A 21,350-nucleotide genomic window follows, 5' to 3' on the forward strand; every position below is an offset into this window, starting at 1 on the left:
CATGTCAAAGCCTGCGTCAAGGTGGGTGACATACTTCCAGGCTTACATAGAGAAATTTCGTAGCGCGATAAGCTTATGCGCTGAAAGGAACTCATTCCTGGAACTAATAGAGCTCTGGCTTATTCAGGGAGGCATAGATACCAGGTGGACTCTTGATATAATAAAACGATGAGGGTATCATGCCATTGCGATGTTAGAAAAGAACTAATAATACAAGAAAGACCGGCTATGTGCTCGCCAATGGCTCCTCAAGAAAGTCAGAAAGAATCACAAAAAATCAAAACCATAATGCACGGAGTCAATGCTCCGTGTCAGAGTAGAGGGAAGGCAATCCTCTCTCTACTCGACGGGCCAGCGACCCTTCACCTTGCTAGAGAGGCCAGCACGCTCAACCACCTCTCGGCTGCGCTTCTTGGCCTCTTCGACGATCTCCTTCTCATCCATGGTCAGGAGCTCGCCATTCTGGACGAGCACTTTACCGTCGACAACGACCACGTCGACGTCGCGACCGGTTGCAGTATACACCACTGCACTGGCGGCGTTGTGCCAGGGCTGGTTATGGATGCCACGGACATCGATGGCGACAAAGTCGGCCTTCTTGCCGACTTCCAAGCTGCCAATTCGGTCATCCAGGCCCAGAGCCTTGGCACCATTGATAGTAGCCATCTCGAGGACGGTTTCGGCAGGGACGGCGGTCGGATCGTACGAGATACTCTTGTGAATGATCGCGGCCAGTTTCATTTCCTGCAGGAGATCGCAGGTGTTGTTGCAAGGAGCTCCGTCCGTGCCGAGTCCAATGTTGACTCCCGCCTGCTGCAAGTCAGGCACTCGGCAAATACCTGAGGCGAGCTTGGCATTGGAGGTAGGGCAGTGGGCAACGTGAGTTCCCGATGCTGCCAGAGTCTTGATGTCTGAGTCATCGAGGTGGACCATGTGCACGAGCACAGTGGAGGGGCTCAACAGGCCAACAGAGTCACAGTAGGACATGGGGGTGTGCGACACCGAGGCGAAGAAGTCCCGGTCGGCTTTGACTTCGGCACAGTGCATGGTGACGGGAATGCCCTTTTCGCGGGAAATAGCCGTCATTTCTTTGTACAGGGCATCGGAGACGCTGTGGCGAGTCAGTATCTTGCACAATTCCAACAAAATTCCCCAATGCTTGTACAAACTTACCCGCCAGGAGTTCTGGCACCGAACCAGACGCGGATGCGATCATTGGCAGCGCCATTCCACTTCTCCCACATCTTCAAGGTGCCCAGGAGGGAAGTTTCACGGTTTTCAACCAAACCCGGATGCATGGCCCAGGCGTCATCTTTGGCATATTTGGCAATGTCCATGACAATCTTGCCGAGACAGCCCCGAATGCCTGACTCTTCGACAGCACGAGCCAGACCATCAAAGCCATATCGATCGGCAAACTAAATACCGAGTCAGGTCATGCCAAATTCATCGCATCCATTCGGTCTGTACTTACCATGCTCTCCAAGAAACAAGTCGTACCCGACTTCAACATCTCGCCAATACTCAACCGCGCCGCCGCATACCCATCTGCCTCGGTAAAGTTACCCTGCAGCACCCAGATACGCTCGCACAACCACGACACCAGCTCGAGGTCATCAGCGGTTCCTCGTAGCAGGGTCTGTGCTGTATGCATATGGGTGGAGATCAACCCGGGGATGATGATGCGACCGGACAGATCGTGTTCCTCATCGTCCGGGTATCGCTCCTTAAGCACAGCAGTTTTGCCAATATCGGCGATAGTATCGCCATTGACGCGAATGGCTCCATCATCGATGATTCGACGGGAGCCATCCACCGTGATGATGGTGGCGTGCGTATACAGCATGCTGGGTAACACTTTGGCAGTGGGTTTGCGGCGGTGCTAGACGGGGGGCACAATTAGTGGTAAGTATGTGTCCAGGCACAGAAGGTAGAATAGACTATGTCGATCCTGTCTCGTTCAATCTGGGGAAATCGAGCAATAAATATGCCACGCAATGGCTGAGTTGATCAATTTCCCCCCGCTCGATTTTTACAGCCACCGAGTCGGAGACCGCCGATGCCCCGCCAGGAACACGCGAGTATCGCCGATAAGATAACAAAGTCGTTTACACATTTTATTTTCATGCCAATCAGATTGGAGAGCCATTATACCTCCTGGATATTATTATCATCTAACTGCAATTCATTGGACCTGAGGATTCTACATTATAAGTCAGTCCCACCACCATTTTTAACGGTGCCACTCGATGTAAACCTTTTCTTTCTGAGCTGGCCGGTAGACATGCACTGGAATACCTTCTCTCGAATTGGCATTCCTTGAGATGTCAATCAATTGACCCACCCATTTGCAAAAGTCCGGCTATGATTACCCAGGGGCATTCAATATGTAATGAGCATCGGACCCGTTCACCAAGTCTTATTCCTTTTCCACCTCTCGATTGACCAGCTCCCACCGTCCCTCTAAATCTTTATGTGCGCTGAGGATCTCCTCCACCGCCACTGGTGCCAGAAAGGCCTCTGTGGGATCCTTGCTCGCGATAACGTCAATATCCTGAACGTACATTAGTATCTGGTTACTCTTTTGTGGATATAGTGGAAGACGTTACCTTGGTCACGCGCTGAGAGACGATGAAACCGGCAGCATAACCGCCACAGAAGCCGTACTTAATCCCCTTTTCACCGAGAGTCGCCACCACACGACTTGATGTGATGTCTAGGTAGCGGTACTCATCTGCAAACGGTGGAGTCATTGTCGTGCGAGTTTCTCGGGTTGAGAATAAAGAGGTGATAGAAGAACGATTTAGGATTTAGGATTTGGAACGGGAATAAAATATTTCCTATCCTGTTTCTGAAGTTATGAAGCTTTCATAATGTAGATAAAGGATGTAGAAGGTAACGAGATATAGAAGTAAGGGTGCAGAAGACCGAAACGCGTTCGACTCCTCGTATGGACTCGAGCATGACCGGCTGTTTTGGCGGAGGTCGACCGTTTGGGTGAAGGCCGTACTTTATTTTGCTTGCCGTATATATACGTTGCAAGGAAGCGAAAGTACATGTAACGTCTTGCTGGCCTGTTTTGGATACGGGATCATAGCTTTCTTCCGTCTAACTCCTAATAGATGTAAGAGAGTGTCCACTTGATCTGTGAGACTAGGCAAGAATACTTATCCGCCAGTATACAAGCCAGGGTATACCGCGGCGAATGCCTGGAAGGACAACATCGGGTGTCTATGCTCATCAGAAAACAGCATGGAAGCAAAGAAAAACAGTATTGACCTTGCCCTGTAAATAGAAGAAAATCTGCCATAAGATGTGGGTTTCATTGAAGACGCCGTCGGAAACTTGGTTTCCGGCGTGAATGGCATCTATTTCACTCGCTATATGAAGCACTCGACACCCGACCCCAACGGGAGTAGCGTTTTGGCGATCTTCGGGCCCAGCAATTGTCATCCCGGGCATTTCCCAGGAGTACGAGGGCTCGGGCGCCGAAGCCATCCAGTGCGGGATCGTTCTGTGTAGTGACAACTTCTTGATCTCCGCAGGCATTCTTCTTAGTTTCTGACTCGCAGACTAGCAGAAATTTCCATTCTGTTGCCAATTCATCAACAATAAGCACTGTAATAGACACGATGGCCAGGTGTCCACTGTAGTAGGCGAGTTGATATTTTCGTGCACATGATTCATCAGCATGGACTTGAGGCCCTCATCCTCAAATGGCATGGACACCTCTGTGCTTTTCAGTTTGGGGCCAGATGTGCGCATCAAATTGTACCCAGTGTCTTTTCTCAATAGACGGATTGACCGAAGTTGTGTTGGTCGTGATTCTTCAATTCATGCGGCCACCTAAATAAGCCATGGGGGAGCGTGCTTATTCCCTTGATGAGACAATGAGGTAGAGCGGAATAGAGGAATACCTTTGTCATGTTGGCTTCGACGCTTTTGTGGCGATTCTCCTTCTTAGCGTGACCTTGGTGCTCCTAGGACAACAGTGTCATATGTTGCATTTATGTAAAGAAACACGAGAGCAACGATGTCTTGATAGCTAGAGAGATAGCTAGTGCGTTGTTGCAAGAGACCAGAAACCTGAGGGTTGCAATAGGGTGGGTGAAAAATGGGCAAGAAATGAAAATGAATGGTGATACCGGGTATGTTTATGGTTGACGTCAGCGATAGTCGACACGTTAGTCGACGACGTACTTGATGATAAATTTGGTTGAATGCTCGATATATACCTGATAGAAAATCTGTCGATCAGAGAAGATGGAAGTTAATGGGAAGAGGTTGTGAGAAAATGTTGAGAGAGGTGGTAGAAAAGCCGCCAAAAGGGCTGTAGGAAATCGCGGAAGTTACCTACTGAAGAGGGATCTCCCTGAGAGATGTAGAGGGGTAAGAAAGAGAATAAGCCAAAGAAAATTGTGTTTGTAGGAGAAAGCCCAAACCTTTATGGCAGCCAGCCAAAAAGGAAGCCACGAAGCTCGTATCGTAAGCAAACAGGAACATACCGAATCTTTTGTCCTATATCCGTATATCCTTTGGTAATTCTTATCGGCCGGAAGAATGAATGTGACACAAGTCACACTGGCAATGATTATTAACACCAAGACATCGCTGATCTAGGCTGGTGCGAATGATTGGCCTGAATGAAAATAGAACACTGGCGTGTAGTTTGCCAAACGCATACATTAGGATTCAATGATTTCGATTTAATTCATACTGAATGTTCGTTGCCTACTTTCAGGTAGCAGACGTTCCAGTATAGCATAACCCAGTCTCAGTCGATGATTCCTAATCTACCTTTTACAAATTTTCCAGTGCGGAATTCTCCGTTCCCCTATCTCTCGTTCAAGTCACTCCGCGTATCACCTGATTCTCGCTCGATATGTCGATAACCATGACATTAGAGTCCAGCGCATTGAAGGGAATCCCGGCCTGCAAAAGCTTGGTTGCGAACTTCTCAGAAGATAGAGTCATCGTCGTACTCACTGTCCGACTCTTCATCGTTGCTTGTCCGAGTATGCTTTTCCCAACGCTTTTGTGCTTCGTCTGCTGCGTTCATGAACTGAACGGCAGCTTTGGAGAGGGGGGGGGCAAAGAGCTTCTTCTTTTTCATTCTTCCTCCGATATATTGTTCTCAAACGTGCTGCTTTCAAATGTCCGGAGGAGCTTGATGCCGAGGATCTGCGCGAGAAGCTCCAAATATGAATGCTCGAGATATTTCTCGGGTGAGCCCCAAATGATGGAGCGCTCAACGTTGTCTGTGAAATTTTTGACATCCCTAATAGGTAGTTCATTCTGCTTTCGAATGCCCTGCGTCTATCTTCATCTCTCTCCAGATTTTTCCCCACGTCTTTCCCTAGATCTTCTCATATTAACATAACGCCACGTCTCAGGTTACTACTCGTGGCTGTGTGGCTTAGTAGTCAGTTTTCAGCTAATGAAATTCAACAAAACGCCCTTGGGTAAATAGAGCTGTGGCTTCGTGATTATCAATAAAGTGCTCACGTGTTTAATTAATGGAATACCTCGGATGACTTCAGGTCCACTCCAAGTTCCCGCTTACATTCGTTAATCGCAGTATTTGGCTCTAATTTATTCATGACAGGGTCTTGAGAGTTGTTTACTACCGTAGAGATCCTTAGGCTACCCTTTTCGAGGACTAGTCATCTAGCAACACAAATCTATACATCAAACATGATTCATTGACACACATAAATAGTCTATCCTTTATTTACACCGCCACCGCCTGTCTATACAATGCATGAACACGCAACAAATTGGAAGTCCGTAGCTAGCCTACAGGTAAGTCCGCAGGTACTCACCCAGAGCCATGATAGCCATGGCCTGACCGTAAGGCATGGAAGTCAAGGGAATATCCTTATAGAACTGCAAGGAATCACCCATGCCAGTGCCAAAGCTAGTATTGAGGAGTTCACCCTTGGGATCCACATCCTTCAGCACCGCAGCGATAGCCTTCTCAGCGACGGGGAGGTAGTTTGCGCTGATGTAGCGCTTGCGCACGGCCTTGAGGATACCGTAGGCAAAGCCCGCAGTAGCAGAGGCTTCCAGATAAGAATCTGGGTGATCGAGGAGAGTGTGCCAAGCGCCCGACTCGGACTGGAAACGTTGCAGAGCTTCGACCTGTGCGTCCAGCGTCTCGATCAGGTGTAGCCTGATAGGATCGGTGGACTCCAAGTCCAACAGCTCAATAATCTCCGGAATCACAATAGTCACCCAGCTATTTCCCCGAGCCCAGCGCGCATTGGCAAAGTTGTGACCACCGTCCTCAAACGTCCACCCGTGGAACCAAAGACCCGTCTTCGTGTCGAATAGGTACTTGATATGTGTGAGGAACTGCTTCTTCGCCTCGGCAATGTAGTGGGGACGATTGAGCAGCTTGCCAATCTTAGCGAGAGGCATGACAGTCATCATCAGGGTATCATCCCATAATTGTTGGTAATTATCAGTGAGATATGTGATGTGCTGCATACCGCCGTACCGGGTCCGGGGCAGATCATGCATCGCCCACTCCGCCCACGCATCCAACCAAGGCAGATATGTAGGATTGCCAGTCTTCTCGTAGACATACGCCAGAGTCAAAAACACGGCCATAGTGTTGATATTCTTGGTGGTTCCGCCCTCGGCGAATCGTGCGGCAAACCAGTCCTCGATGATCTTCAATAGACGCTCGTCGCCGGTCAATTCATAGTACTTCCATAGACCGTACAGACCGATGCCGTGGGTCCATTCCCAACCATGCCAGGACTTGGTGTCGATGATGCGACCGTCGGCTAGGGGCATGAGGAACCTGCCGGTCTCATCTTTGATGTTGACGAGGTTGTCAATGAGGAGGTTGACGGACTTGTGGACCTCGGGGGCAGGCAGGCGAGTAGAAGCCATTGTGAAGAGTGATGATGGAGGGAGAAGAGAAGGAGAGAGCGGGGGAAGAGGAAACTTTTTTTTCAGAAAAGAGAAAACTCAATGACTGGTCGAAGTGAACAAGCGATGATTTTCTTCCACTGGGTCGATAATGCACTCCCCAGTATTATTTTCCTCGGCTTGCTCGGTCGCTCGGTCGATCGTTTCTGGCAATCGGTTGCAATTGCACAGCTCGCTGGCAGCCAAGAAATAGAAATTGTTCAGACAATCACTGAATCATGCTAGCGAGCATCCCTCCGCACCAAATAAGTAGCCAACACCGGAGCTTCCCCCACGGATGATTTGCGGAAGAACTCTCGTACCCCTCAATCCACGAATCCCCACGCTCCCCCGCAAGTGCCAAGCATCATTCGGGGTATCGCTGACCGAAGATGGAGCCCAGCCTGCAGTAGCGAGCTCGGCAACCAGTGGCCAGCCACGCCTAGCAACCAAGGATTCCGCGGGAATCAGGCGTTTGGACCGCCGCTAGAGGAGAGGGTGGAGTTCTCAGGCTGGAGGCGTGGAGCCTTCGCTCGGTGGATTGCTTCCCCGGACTTGTCCACTCGCCAACTCTCCGCGTGGGGGCGATTTCAAGTGCCAAGTGGAGCCCATTTGGGGGAAACGTCTACTCCGCGCGCCAAGAAACCCCGGGGAAAAGAACATGGGGTGAATTCATTGGTGACTCGGATAATATACTCGGGTTTAGGCGAACCGAAGGAGGGCTTGATAGGGCAGAGATGGACAGAAGGAACAAGGGGAGAACAGCACGATTGGACTGAACTGGGCACATGATCGTCTTGGCCCGCTGCTTGAACTGGCGAGACGCCACAAAGGCTGTTGCTTGTGAGTTCTTGTCAGAGTTATTCTCTCCCACGTGTGACCGTCGCTTATAAGTCTCGAGGGATCGCCCTGCTGGTCTCGATTTCCTCGTGCCCCGACCTGTGTGCCTTACCTGTGTGATTGTGGCGATTTGCCCGACTTCAATCACTGACAATGGTTCACAACGGCTCTCAATCCCACTTGGGGATCCAGCCAGAGACTACCCAACACCCTATTGAGATGGGTGAGGACAAGACTGCTCGGGATATCTCCCATGTCGAGCAGGTGTTGTCCCACGATGACTTGAAGAAGGAGGATATGGATCTGTCACGAGTGGACAAGGAGGTGAGATTGAACCTTATCATCGCATCGCCACCATATTTGATATCCCAAGCTAATGCAGAATAAATGGTAGGTCCAAATGTACGCCAGCAGTGGCGTACATGTCAGCCCTGAAGACGACAAGCGCCTCAAGAAGATGATTGACCGTCGTGTCCTAGTCATCATGATCTTGACCTACTTCCTGCAGGCCCTTGACAAGGGTACCATGAGTTTCTCCTCCATCATGGGTATCAAGACCGATGCTCATCTCGAGGATGGACAGAAGGTTAGTCTTCTTCTCGTCAGCACCGATATACCACAATGCTCACCCGACTATAGTACTCCTGGCTCACCACCTGTATCTACATCGCCGTCCTGACCGTCGAATACCCCACCAATTGGATCATCCAACGCGTCCCCATCGCCAAATACCTCGGCATCAACATTTGCCTCTGGGGTACCATCCTGGCCCTCCACGCTGCCTGCCACAACTTCACCGGCCTGGTGATTGTCCGTACCTTACTGGGTATCTTCGAAGCCTGCTGTCAGCCTACCTTCGTCCTACTATCTTCCATGTGGTACAAGCGTGAAGAACAAGCCGCAACCGTTACCTACTGGTACATGATGAACGGCGCTCAACAGATTGTCGGCGGTCTGCTGGCCTACTGTTTCACCCTCATTGGCAGTGACAAGGTCCTCAAGTCCTGGCAGGCACTGTTCCTCTCGTACGGATGTCTGTCCGTCCTGTGGGGACTGTTCGTCATGTGGTGGATGCCCGACTCGCCCATGCGAGCCAAGTGCTTCAGCGAGGAAGACAAGCGGATGATGGTCGAGCGTCTGCGTTCCAACCAGACCGGTATCCAGAACAGACAGTTCCGCTCGTACCAGGTGTGGGAGGCTCTTCGTGATCCTCAGACTTGGTGCTACTGCAGTATCCAGATGTTCACTACCCTGCCTACCAGTGGTCTGGGTGCTTTTGCTGGTATTATCATGAAGAGTTTCAAGTTTACCACCCTGCAGAGTCAGCTTTTGGCCATGGTGTTGGGTTTCTACATTATTGTCATTCTGCTCACTTCGGCTTGGTTGGTGAAGAAGTATAAGCAGAACTTGCTGGTTATGCTGGGTTTCGTTATTCCGTGAGTATTTGACCCCATGGTAGCGGTAGTGACTGCGATTGCTAACTCTTTGACAGCTCCTACATCGGCACCATCGTCCTGATGACCGTCAAGAACACCACCCTAGCCACCAAGGTCGGCCTCCTGATCAGCTACTACATCACCCTGTCCTTCTGGTCCGCACAAACCCTCTGCCTGTCCATGGTCTCCCGCAACATCGCCGGCCAAACCAAAAAGTCCACCGTCGTCGCCGCAACATTCATTTCCTGGGCCGCCGGAAACGCCATTGGTACGTCCCCCATCCCATCCCCTCCCCCCAACCATTCTGACCCGCCATACTAATCGATTTGTTTCTCTTCAGGCCCACAAGTCTTCTTAGACTGGGACGCACCCCGGTACCACATTGCCTGGAGTGTCCACCTTGCGTGCTACGCCTGCATGACCGTGGCAGTCATCTACCTCCGCTTCCACCTGAAGCGCGCCAACAAGCGCAAGGATGAGCTCGTGGCTGCGGCGGATTTGACCTCTGCCGATCCCAATCTGATTCACGCCTTTGAGGATAAGACTGATCAGGAGAACTTGAACTTCCGATATGTGTACTAGAATGGATAGTTGGGTTTGATTAAATCCTTGGGTTGGTTAAATCCTTGGGTTGGTTGGTGATTGGGTGTACGTGATATATTAAGATATGTTATATACGGATATACGCCATGAATAATGATGGATTTACTACGAAGATTTCAACTCAGAGGTTGAAGTCTTATGTCGAAATTATGAAGAGGGACATTTGTAGATTCGTAGAGGAGATGTTCGTAATTCGCAGTACTCATGAGTGGAGATCCGAGAAGCTAAACATATTACCAACGCTCATCCACAGGACGAAGTAGAGCTTCGAGCTCCGGCTCGGCTGGCATTTCCACAATACTGATCCCGCGTCGTCTGGCAATGTCGTAGATCGGTTGACACGCTATGCGTGCTTGATAAAGCAGCGCTGCTGGAGCCGGACCCTCTGTCTTCCGGCCTGATGCGTCCTCTCCATAGTGCAGGTCAAGTACAAACGCAAGCTTCTGTAGGCTGGGAAGAAAATCCTTCGACTCGAATGCCTGTACCCAATTAGACCATTCGTTCGACTCGCACAGTGAAGAAGGGCCACGGAAGTACAGTTCTGTCAAGTTGGGCGGGAAGATTTTGTAGATTGTTGGAAGGTAGTTCGGATCTTGGAACACATCCCCGACGGAGAGACTCAATGATTGAAGCTCTGATAGTTGAGGAAGAATCTCACGGAACAAATGTTCGTTTGTATAGTGAAAGTCCAGACCACTTGTCGACCTGATCCGGAGAGTTCTCAGATTCCCCACAAGATGAGGCAGTGATAACGCCATACGATTAAAAGTATCAATAGCATCATTCTCCCAAATCTCCAGCGTCCGCAAACCGAATGGCCCAGCTGGTGGTTCTTTCAGTCCTCGCTTCGGATCAGTGAAGATCTTATTGATATGATCAGATACCAAAGAAGGGAGGTAGGTAACCTCAATCCTCCTCTCATCAGGTGTACCCTCATGCAGCGTAATAAAATCTCCTTCGACTTCCCCACGCTTAATACGCTCTCTATGTTCGAGTTGCAGTTCATGACTGCTTGAACCCTCAAAACGCAATCCACAAGTAAAGAACAAACTCAAATGCGACACACGCCCCTCCAGAACGAACGGACTCCGAAAAACCTCGCTCACCGAATCACTAAACTCGAGTTTCTGTAACGGCCAGTGAAGAGGGATACCCCCGTCATTGAGATCTTCATTGTAACCAGCCCGTAAATAGAGCGACTCGATATTGGCGAAATGGGATCTGAGGATAGTCCATTCCGTGTCGGAGGGGGTATCACCTTCGACTTGGAGATATTTTGTGTGCTTTGGAATACATTCCAGTTGATCTTTCAGATGAGATCCGTGATCGGATTTTGTTTCCTCGGAGGGTCCCTCTACTTGGACGATTATCGGTGTTGGGTGGGTCATTCTGGTGGAGTTGTGGCGCGATGTCCAGCGGTGAAGTGGAGCGCGGAGATGGAGGATAGCGCAAGTTGGAGGTATATCGCCTGATAACGTATGGACCCATGAAGGAAGGGAATGTTTGGATCGGCGGGTATCAAAGATTTGGCTCTTGGGGGAAGAAGTACTGTTATGGTTTGTTGGAGGCGATGATAACAATGTTGACATTGGCATGCCCCGTGGGGCTGAGAAGAATTTCGGCTGCTTCACTGCGCGCTGGCGATGGTGAGGCCGATGCCGTAGAGACAGTTGAAGTCCCCGAGTATGACTCATGAGTTATCATGAAAGTTGAAGAGGAGGATTAAGAATGATTTCGATTCCCGAAAGATGTGAGGAGAGGAAAGATGTTGACATCCCAAAAGGGTGTCCGACCGGAGAAACAACCTCCCGATATGCACAGAGCCGCATGAGATCAGTCACTCCGAACTGTTTAGAGAACTACAGAGGGAGTGTATTGAAATTCTCCGTCGATCTTGTACTCGAATCTCCCACATTGAGCCTATCCTCTCGATTCTCTGCTGGCTCATTCCCCCAGTGTTTGATTAATGCTTCGAATATACCAAAGCCCTTTTCTTTGAGCCTCCTTTGACTGGACATACTACCCACAGGCTTGACCTCTGACCGACTCCATTTCAACTCAGCCTCAATCTCTGCATCGCCCTTACTCCTCGTGTGAACAATTTCCACATCACCTATTGGTGAATGTCATAAGAAGAATTAACCTCGGTTGCGACGACAAGATCTGCCGGAACAATCAATTCGCCTTTTACATGGTCACATCCAGATCCACCTCCAGTTCATGCACCTCTTTGTAGAGACGCGTCTGGCCAATCACACAATATAATGCCACGATTTGTTCGTGAAACTTGCGCCTTGTCCGACCCATGAGTTTGCTGTTTTGCCAGCGATTATTCAAGATTGACGACAGTCACATTCGAGTTCGGTGAAGCATCATTATCTAATATATTGACAGTGCTATTGTGCTAGATCCATCTCAGAGACTGAAGTTGACTCGGAAAGCTGGGTAGCAGTAGGCGTGGAATCAGCATCCGCTTTATGTTCTGGGCTTCTAGCCCAGTCTTCCACAGGGCTGTATGTTTGAGAGCACCTACAACAAGGGCTGACCTTGAGTTCAGTGGTGGCAGTTAAATTGTTATCTGGACGAATAATGGGCATTCTTCCGAAGTTGAGCCACGGCCTCTTGCGGAATTGAGTTTCAGGTTGGTCTGTGCGAGAGTCTAATTTACCGGTGGCTCCCGCAAAATAGCCTTTTTTGGTATGAACCTTAGATCGCGAGGATAAAGATTCACCCGTGAGATTTCTGAATGGTGCAAATAACGAGAAAATAGGAGACCTGGGCGAGTTAGAGAAGGTCGTGGCGTGGGAAAGGGCGCGTGTTTCTGAGAATTGGGGAGGTTGGAATGAAATGCGGGGGCCATAGTGTAAACTAAACCCATACAACTCGTCTACATAGAGTTCTAAAGCGAACAGCGAACTATATGGATAGGCTTCGATGGAATATTCTGACTGCTTCTCCGGAATCATTGAATCTCTTGATGTCTGCACTAGATTGGTTTTCGAATGACTAGATGTTCCGCAGATTAGTCCCGCAGAATACTGGGGATCAGGAGCAACGAAGTGGAGATTGTTCTGTGGGACTAATGTACAATGCCCAAATGAAGTCCTTAAATTGCCTGATAACCCAGTATCGGTCCATCCTGAATGAGAGAAATGTATATGAAATGACCCTGTCGCCAATATCATGACAGATGCTTCTCTTGACCTCACTTCTCCTCCCCATCCCCCAATTTCTCCCTCTCCTGCTTCTTTATCTTCAACCTCTCGATCCACTCCTCGGTGTACTCATCTGGGTCCCATAAGAGACGCCTTGTGCCTCTATCTTCAAGCTTCAGATTCATATATTCCTCCATGAGCTTCTTCTCTCCTGTTTCCAAGAGGTGAAGTCTCTTCCGCCATGTATCGCAAATATTGCCTTCTTCACTTGTGGTCAATCCGAAGAACCGTTGGTCAATTAATTTTCAATATATCGTGTCAAAGGCAAAATAATTCCTCGCGGCGTACATGATCCAAAAGTCTCCCTTTTGCCAACTGTCCCGCATCCGACTAGATAGCCGCTGGCCTTCTACTAGCAACTTCTTCCGGATTGCCTCATCTTCACATGTCTGTATTGCCTCCAGGAATGTCTAGAGCGCTTTTTTATACTAGATACACCAGTCATCGAGGCCTTTATTCCAATCTTCCGGCTTTCGAAGAAGAAGCTACCAAGGTGGCGCATAAGAAAATTCCACCGGAGCAGCATATGTAAACTCCCCATCCACCACTTCAACGATGCATTCGGCTTCATCAACTAGAACATTTTCGGGTCGAAAATCGTCACACCAGACAGGAAAAAGGCTATTATTATGGAACATCTGTTGCTTTCTCTACTCCTAGTCTCGAACAGTTTTCCGGAAGAGAAACCTAGCCACAAATTTGCGTATGAAGTCATCCGCCAAGACATCTGGGTCGATATCCGCCGGTATATTCGCCTCGTTTCTCTGGTATCTGAGGTGTAGAAATTGTAGTTCAGCTAGGCTCTCAAGTATGCTGACGCTTTTTCGTATGCTGTGGTCGGTAGTTTCGAGCGTGGCGGTGTCCCTAGTTGCGCAATTTCGTTCATAGAGTATAACACAGAGGTCGATCGAGCACTTCCCATGTAGAATCATCATACTTGGAAATAGACTATCTGACCAAAATGGAGTGTAGATAGCGAAAGGATGATATTAGCTAGGTTTCTATAGAGGCCCTCTAACCTAGTTGGCTTGAGGTCTAAATTGAGTACTGGCTTTTGCCCTCCCTGGCGCCGTAGCATCTCAAGGAGACGACCCATACTCCCCACGTTTTGAACATACTTCATACCAATCAAAGGTCCCAGGTCTGAGGGACTCTTTTTTGTCTCTACCCAGCGAGCGATAGAAGGCACCGGGACTGGGATTGGAATTTTGTCTGAAGTATTCTCCAAGATAAATTGCATGATAGCAACTTCATTGCGGATTATCTCTCTAGGGAACATGACAGCACCAGGCTCTGGGAACCGTATAACAGCGCCGCAGTTGTTGGCGAACGAAGCAGGTATTGAAACCGCCTGTGTAAAGAAAATCAAACACGGTACATTCAAGATCGATAAATTGTTCAGAGAGAATGACTCCGATGTCATTGTAGATGTCACCGTCAGTGCTAAGAAGTTCTGTCCAATCCTCCCAGATCCGGGTGCTTAATGCCCAGGCAACATAATCGTAGGGTTTAGATGTGAGCATTTTTGAGGAATGATATGAGCTAGGCAATTATCTGAGGGTGCTTTAGGATTACCTGGTGAATATTTGGGAAAACAACGGGCTTACGGTTGTGGTGATCCAGGACATCAGGGGGACCATGCTGAGCACGCCAATTTAAGTAGGACGGTCACATGACATCAACAATAAAGTAACTTCCTAGATAATTAGATAACTAATTCTAAAGACTAACATGATTGAATAGCGAGCCACGGAGTAGAAAGGGACTCAATTAAAAAAACCTCAGATCTTCCAATACCTACACGGAACCCTGGGTTACAGTTTTCAACAAGATCCATGTAGATGATATATATAGATCCGGAGCGGGCAAGAAACTGGAATGTCACAAGCTGAGCGTAAGATTACACCAGGCATTATAGCTACTGAAATCCATGTGAACAATTTGCATTTCAAAAGCGAGATTCCCAACGGAGCGATCTCTTAACAAAATTGTATACATGATGTTCTATTCATTTCAACTAGCTGGTGTGGAGTAGTGCGTGTTGGCGCAGTAGGTCTTAATGCTCTCCCGTAGCGATAAGACCCGATAAGAAGCGGCCCCGCTTGCCAACCAAAGTGGCCCGCCTCGTCCAGCGCCTAATTTCTTTGAGACCATTTCCTCCAGCACTGCGGGCATCTCGCCCTTTTTTCTTTGTTTCCATCTCAGCAAAATTGGACGAAATGGATGCCATGGATGAGAGTCCTGATCACAACTTGCCATCTCCTGTCAATTTGACTGGCAGTGATGTGGCAGGGTACAGACCCCGCGGGTATCAGCTAGAGATGCTAGAAGCTAGTCAACAACAAAACATCATTGTCGCAGTATGTTGATCGGTCCGCGGTAAGTGGCTCTATTAATGCTGATAATCTTATCTTGCAGATGGATACTGGCAGTGGAAAAACTCACATGTATGTATGCCCCAACCTGCATGCCTCATGCTTGCAACTCTAATCGTTGAATGTGGGTGTTAGAGCTGTCATGCGCATCATCTCCGAGCTCGAACGGTGCCCTGCAGACAAGGTGAATATTGAATTATCCCATTTCTGTTATACAACCACCTCTATCTTGTCTTTGGCTAACACATTTCCAGCTGGTGTGGTTTCTGGCACCAACGGTCGCTCTTTGTCTTCAGCAGCACGAGGTCATCGCTTCACAAATACCATCTGCCAAGACTCGAGTCTTGATTGGCAGCGACAATGTGGAAAGATGGACCGAACAAGCCATTTGGAACAATGCCCTCAAAGACATTCGGGTGGTTTGTTCCACCCATGCGGTTCTTTCCGATGCGTTGAATCATGGATTCGTGCGGATGTCACAGTTGGCCCTGCTTGTATTCGACGAGGGTAGGTATTGATACAAGACGGACGAGTTGCTGCAACGCTAATATCTGTGGCTTGCCAGCCCACCATTGTACTCGAGGCCATCCGGCAAACAAAATCATGCAGTACCACTACCACCCGACGCGAGCCAAGCTCGGCACACATGCCGTTCCCCGGATTTTGGGACTGACCGCAAGTCCTATCGTCCGATCGAAACCACGAGAGCTACAGTAAAAGGACCCAAGCTCGAACCATGGATAATCGACTGACAGGTTTTGCAGAATGATAGAAGCGAATTTAGACGCCATATGCAAGACACCGCGAAGACACAGATCTGAGCTACTTGAGCATGTCCATCGACCACAACTCGAGTGCATTCCTTATCCACCCTGTGAGGTTGAAAAGGGTATTTTTGGGAGCCGATTGCTTCCATCTCTTGTGAAATGTGTGAAAGCGTACGACATACATGAAGACCCCTACATTGAACTGATTCTAGATCCTTCAGAGAGAACAGTGGAAGCAGAGAACTTTGTCAAAACAGGAAAAACATTCTGCGGCCAGCAGCTTGAAAAGTTTCTGGAGCGAAGCTTTCATATGTACGTCGAACTTGGTGGTTGGGCGGTTGACTACTTCATCCAGGCATCAATTGATCAGCTGCGGCGATCAATAGAGAATGATGGCTCAATGACGAGATTAGACCGAGCAGAAAGGGTCTATCTCTTGGAGCTTCTTGCTAGTATGCCACTGCCGGAGAACACCATGGTGAACACTCACATCTCCCCAAAACTGGAGATATTGCTCTCTTTCCTTGATAAAATAGATCATCCCGAGTTCTCTGGCATCATTTTTGCCAAGAGACGATCGGTAGTGAGTGTCCTGACTCGATTTTTATCACTGCATCCTGCGACAATGGATCGCTTCCGCTGTGCATCATACGTCGGGTGGTCCAGTAGTCGGAACGAGTCTTTGGGAGATTTGCTCACTCGAGACATGCAACGTGACACGTTGTCTGAGTTCAAAGCGGGTCGGAAGAATTTGATCGTCGCTACTGATGTCCTCGAGGAAGGGCTGGATGTTAGCTCGTGCCGCCTGGTCATCTGTTACGACAAACCAGCCAATGTGAAGTCTTTCGTTCAGCGCCGTGGACGGGCACGACATGAGCATTCTACATATGCTATTATGCTATCCACCGAAGAAGACTCACTCATTTTGTCCCAATGGCGTGCATTAGAGGAAACCATGATTAAAGCCTATCAACAGGAAGAGAGGCAACATAGAGAAGCGTGTGAGCTCGAGGCAACGCAAGAGATTGTTGATGAATGGCTGTTTGTAGCCTCAACAAGGTAAGATCCTGATGTCTGCCTAAAAGGTTGCTCCGACTGACATATTTTAGTGCGCGACTTTCTGCGGATGATGCTATGCAACATCTTCACCACTTTTGCTCCCTGTTGCCCGTTGACCAATACGTCGATAACCGGCCCATGTTCTCTTTTGAAGACGATTTGAGCGGTCTCATCCGAGGCACAGTTACTCTGCCAAACTCAGTTCATCCCGCGGTCCGGCGAACACAAGGCAAAAGCTGGTGGTGCACCGAGATCGCAGCCAGAAAAGAAGCAGCTTTCCAAGCCTACAAATCACTCTGGGAGTACGGCCTGGCCAACGATAATCTTTTACCATTGACACGAAAGCCAGAGCTGAGATTCACGGAAGACACGCCAATGCCGGCTTTGATCGAATGTTCCGCGCAGTATGATCCTTACATCGATTTGGCTCAAGATTGGGTGAACCATGAGCTTCATGAGACGAGCATCACGGTCTCAGACAATTGCACGGGTGTAGTTAACGAAGACCTGTTGACGTCGATCGTACTACCTAGATGGGTGCCTGTGCCAGATCCTCTTACATTCTTTTGGGAGAATGAAACTAGCATGACTGTGACTTTTAGACCAAGTCAGCCTATCAGTCCGATGCCTACCGCGGAGATTATTCAGCATATGAGAACCATCACCGCGATGTACCTTCAAGCCCCCTCGTCTCGCTTGCAAGGAGCTGGTAGAGACTATGTCGCTCTTTTCGTTCCAAACATCCCAGTTGAACAACTAGGAGCTTGGATTCAGCGTTACGAAGGCACTGAAAAAGCTGTAGATCTCTACGCGCGTGACAATGATATCTCTCCGGTTGGTATTATTCGCGACACAGCAAAGTACAGTGAACCACGACTGTTTCGCATGTGGCATGAGACGGGAACATTGGAAATTGAATGCCGGAGCTTGCCGAAGCGACGAAATCTCCTGCAGTATCGAAACCCATCCCAAATGGCGGATGAATCGGAAGAAGCCCCTCCCAAGATTCACATCATCCCAGCTGCAGGCTGCACGGTTGATAAACTTCCATGGAAGAAGTCCATGTTTGGTCTGTGTATCTCCGCCATTCTTGATCGCTTCGAGGCCACTATCGTCGCTCATAGACTCAACGAGACTATTCTCAAAGGTGCTGGAATCCAGGACCTTAGCCATGTCTTGACGGCGATTACCACGCCACTCGCCCAGGCGACGACGCATTATCAGCTTTATGAATTCTTTGGTGATTCCGTGCTGAAATTCACGGTCAGCTGTAAGCTATTTTTCTCACAACCAACTTGGCACGAGGGGTATCTTTCCGAAAGCCGTGATAAGCTCATCAAGAACGAGCGGCTGGCGAGGGCAGCACTGGACACTGGTCTCGATCAGTTCATCCTGAACGACCGGTTTACGCCTCGGAAGTGGCATGCACCGCTGATATCCACCAAATCAGCTTTGGCAGGTACCCAGCCCAAGCGTAAATTGTCCATGAAGGTACTGGCAGACGTCGTTGAAGCGTTGATTGGTGCCGGATACATGGATGGTGGCATGCGGAGAGCTCAAGCTTGTCTCCACCGTTTCCTGCCGGAGATAGACATTCAGGAAGGAATTCCACCAAGAGAACAGGCCTCGGATCTCGCTAGCAACCTGCTAGACCCAGAGCTCATCGGCAGTCTGATTGGGTACAACTTCCAAGATGCCTCACTCCTGACCGAGGCACTGACACATTCGTCCTGCGAGCATGACATGCGTACCCAATCATACCAGCGACTCGAGTTCCTGGGCGACGCAGTCCTTGATATGGTGGTTGTCTCCGTCTTCGCAGAGCTAAACCAGAAGATCCCGGAGGGCAAGATGACCCTTATCAAACACTCTGTCGTCAACGCGGGTCTTTTGGCATTCCTCTGCATGGAGATGACCCTTGATGATATCTCCCTATGGAAATTCCTCCGCTTTAACGGCCCAGCCATTGGCGCTGCCCGAGATGCATCCGTGGCCCGACACCAAGAACTGCGCGAAGAAATCCTCCACGAGCTTAAGTACGGATCCAAGTATCCCTGGGAATTATTCTCGCGCGTCCGCCCAGACAAATTCATGTCAGATATCGTCGAAAGCACCCTTGGCGCGATCTTCATCGACTCAGGCGCTGACATGGGCCTCGCCCACTGCACTGCTTTCGTCGAGAGATTGGGATTACTTTCATATGTGCGACGCGTAATTGCGGAGAACGTGGACGTCCAGCATCCACGTAACAAGGCGCAGGATGTGTTGGGAAAGACCGTTGGCCAACTGGTGTTTAAGTCCAGGCGCGTTGAAGCGAAGGGCGTTGCTGCAACTTATCGGTGCACTGCAACTATGAACAAGAATGAGGTTGCCATAATTGAGGGATGTGCTTCCGCTGATGAAGCTGAGATCAAGACCGCGTTGTGGGTCATTGAGAAGTTCCACGCTCAACAATTTGCTGAGTCGGCTGCTGGACTCGTTAACGCTCCTTGATGCAATGATTTTGATGATTTTAGCGATTTTGGATTAGCTTGGATGACTACCTGATTGCTCGAATTGGTGAGCAAGGGATTCATCCTGAACAGACTATTGGGGTAGTGATTCAACCTAGACAGGGACGGTCTTTTCGTTGCTAAATAAATTTGAATAGCGAATCGAGTAGATTCAAGTTGCTTGAGAATGTTGGCTTCGTCGATTTACTAGTAGCCATTGTATGCACTGCGCCAATGAAATAATATAGTACTAAAAGCCGTATCTACTGTTTGCCCTTGCCACGCTTTGACCGACGAACAGGTTCAGCCTTTGGTTCTGCGCTCGTCTGATCGGACTCGCCCTCCCCGCCCTGATCAGAATCCCGGTCACCTTGCTCATCCTCCTCGCTAACAGTAACCATCATCTCTTCATCACTGACATCTCCAGCCTGGACATCAGCCTCGGCGGTGGAACTCGGCCCGTACGCACCCTCAGCCGGACCGGCATTCTGCCTCAAGGTCGACAAAATCTTCGTCGTTTCACTCACTTCGCCATTCCACGCCCCACAGCTGCCACACCGCCAGCGGCCCAGTTCCTCGAGAGTCTTGATACCCGGTGGTGCCTGGCCATTGACCAGGCGACACGAGCCACAAATCATGGCCATGCGGTTGCGTGGCTGCATCTCGTCTTCACCAAGGAGCACGTCCAAGAGTCGATCGTACCAGTGCGGTTGTTCGATGTACTGCCCGGAGCTTGGGAACGCGTTTGGCGCGAAGCCCGGCTCGTCGGTGAATTGTTGAGGGATGGGAGGTGTGGAGGGTGTGTTTGGGAGAGCTTGCTGTTGTTGAGGAGGTTGGTTGGGAGGAGACGAGGGAGGATTGCCAGGTCCGATGGGAGACTGGCCAGGAGGAGGAGGACGGCGGATGTTCGCGGTTGGAGGAGGGGGTAGCCCCGTACGGGCTACATGTTGCTGCTGCTGCTGCTGCTGCTGCTTCTGCGAAGGTGTACCTGGCTTTCGGTTGTCGGGACCACCCTTGGCGTTGGGGCTAGTCTTTGGCGACTCGCCGCCATACTTCTCCAGCAACTGTTGAGTAGAGTTGTACTTGGTCGCGACTTTGAGCTTCTCGATAGTCTCGTCACGCTGTTTGCTCAGCTCATCGACATGGCGCTGGCTTCTGGAGATGCGGTATTCAAATAGACGAGCACCGGCCGTTCGTACCCCGTATATCCTACAGAAGAGACATGTTGTTAGCCGGCATCTCAAATCGAAGCGAGAGTCAACCGGGTACGTACAGCACTGGGCCGCCTGCAATAGCGGCGTACTCCTTGACACCCCAGCTCTCCCATCCTAGTACCAGCGCAAGCACGATCGAGTAGAAGAGATATGCAAAGGTCGAATAGAGGGTCCAAAGAGCCTTGAACCGACGGGCTGTTTGGCGCTGCTGGTCCAGTCGCGTGGTCGACTGGGCGATCTTGGTGGATAACGTTGACAAGGTCTTTTCAAAGGAGGCGGGGGAGTTGTCGTCGCCCTAAACAAGTTAGCGAGGAATGATAAGCAAGATCAGCAAGGTCGACTTACCTTCCAGGGCCAGAAAGACACCATCTTGTGTCTCTTGCGTAGATGTTCAGGTCCAAGTGGAACTGACGAAGCTCGGCTTGGCCTCC

General features: G+C 49.7%; 8 protein-coding genes across 8 annotated transcripts; 3 read left to right on the forward strand and 5 right to left on the reverse strand.

The window, feature by feature from the left end:
• Positions 1-172: 172 nt before the first annotated feature.
• Positions 173-1,987, reverse strand: N7473_008669 (amidohydrolase). The gene is made up of 3 exons (XM_057154609.1): positions 1,475-1,987; positions 1,174-1,418; positions 173-1,111 (listed from the first exon to the last, which is right to left on the reverse strand). Exons 1-3 carry the CDS (start codon positions 1,844-1,846, stop codon positions 340-342), a joined length of 1,389 nt encoding a protein of 462 aa, XP_057005739.1. The 5' UTR covers positions 1,847-1,987; the 3' UTR covers positions 173-339.
• Positions 1,988-2,419: 432 nt separating this feature from the next.
• Positions 2,420-2,753, reverse strand: N7473_008670 (uncharacterized protein; the record flags this gene model as incomplete). Its single annotated transcript, XM_057154610.1, has 2 exons — positions 2,420-2,554; positions 2,610-2,753. The coding sequence occupies 2 exons, from the start codon at positions 2,751-2,753 to the stop codon at positions 2,420-2,422; spliced, it is 279 nt and encodes a 92-aa protein (XP_057005740.1).
• Positions 2,754-5,796: 3,043 nt separating this feature from the next.
• Positions 5,797-6,900, reverse strand: N7473_008671 (glycoside hydrolase family 88/105 protein; the record flags this gene model as incomplete). The annotated part of the gene is made up of 1 exon (XM_057154611.1): positions 5,797-6,900. The coding sequence occupies one exon, from the start codon at positions 6,898-6,900 to the stop codon at positions 5,797-5,799; it is 1,104 nt and encodes a 367-aa protein (XP_057005741.1).
• A 1,011-nt stretch (positions 6,901-7,911) lies between these two features.
• Positions 7,912-9,776, forward strand: N7473_008672 (uncharacterized protein; the record flags this gene model as incomplete). Its single annotated transcript, XM_057154612.1, has 5 exons — positions 7,912-8,082; positions 8,153-8,344; positions 8,398-9,194; positions 9,251-9,462; positions 9,535-9,776. 5 exons carry the CDS (start codon positions 7,912-7,914, stop codon positions 9,774-9,776), a joined length of 1,614 nt encoding a protein of 537 aa, XP_057005742.1.
• A 254-nt stretch (positions 9,777-10,030) lies between these two features.
• N7473_008673 (uncharacterized protein) lies at positions 10,031-11,185 on the reverse strand (the record flags this gene model as incomplete). Its single annotated transcript, XM_057154613.1, has 1 exon — positions 10,031-11,185. The coding sequence occupies one exon, from the start codon at positions 11,183-11,185 to the stop codon at positions 10,031-10,033; it is 1,155 nt and encodes a 384-aa protein (XP_057005743.1).
• A 3,104-nt stretch (positions 11,186-14,289) lies between these two features.
• Positions 14,290-14,496, forward strand: N7473_008674 (uncharacterized protein; the record flags this gene model as incomplete). The annotated part of the gene is made up of 1 exon (XM_057154614.1): positions 14,290-14,496. The coding sequence occupies one exon, from the start codon at positions 14,290-14,292 to the stop codon at positions 14,494-14,496; it is 207 nt and encodes a 68-aa protein (XP_057005744.1).
• A 735-nt stretch (positions 14,497-15,231) lies between these two features.
• Positions 15,232-19,706, forward strand: N7473_008675 (putative RNA helicase/RNAse III; the record flags this gene model as incomplete). Its single annotated transcript, XM_057154615.1, has 7 exons — positions 15,232-15,372; positions 15,431-15,459; positions 15,523-15,571; positions 15,642-15,894; positions 15,953-16,100; positions 16,152-17,213; positions 17,264-19,706. 7 exons carry the CDS (start codon positions 15,232-15,234, stop codon positions 19,704-19,706), a joined length of 4,125 nt encoding a protein of 1,374 aa, XP_057005745.1.
• A 262-nt stretch (positions 19,707-19,968) lies between these two features.
• N7473_008676 (uncharacterized protein) lies at positions 19,969-21,288 on the reverse strand (the record flags this gene model as incomplete). The annotated part of the gene is made up of 3 exons (XM_057154616.1): positions 19,969-20,914; positions 20,979-21,214; positions 21,265-21,288. 3 exons carry the CDS (start codon positions 21,286-21,288, stop codon positions 19,969-19,971), a joined length of 1,206 nt encoding a protein of 401 aa, XP_057005746.1.
• Positions 21,289-21,350: the final 62 nt, after the last annotated feature.

The sequence above is a fragment of the Penicillium subrubescens genome (assembly GCF_028828155.1).
Source record: "Penicillium subrubescens strain IBT 31985 chromosome Unknown utg000006l_segment0_segment0, whole genome shotgun sequence".
Lineage (NCBI taxonomy): Eukaryota > Fungi > Ascomycota > Eurotiomycetes > Eurotiales > Aspergillaceae > Penicillium > Penicillium subrubescens.

Bases quoted from the DNA above. Each gene is read 5' to 3' on its own strand.
- N7473_008669 (XM_057154609.1), bottom strand. From the start codon at position 1,846: ATGCTGTATACGCACGCCACCATCATCACGGTGGATGGCTCCCGTCGA. The intron at 1,419-1,474 runs GTAAGTACAGAC...CTCGGTATTTAG, and splicing joins CTTGTTTCTTGGAGAGCATG to TTTGCCGATCGATATGGCTT. The intron at 1,112-1,173 runs GTAAGTTTGTAC...GACTCGCCACAG, and splicing joins GGTGCCAGAACTCCTGGCGG to CGTCTCCGATGCCCTGTACA.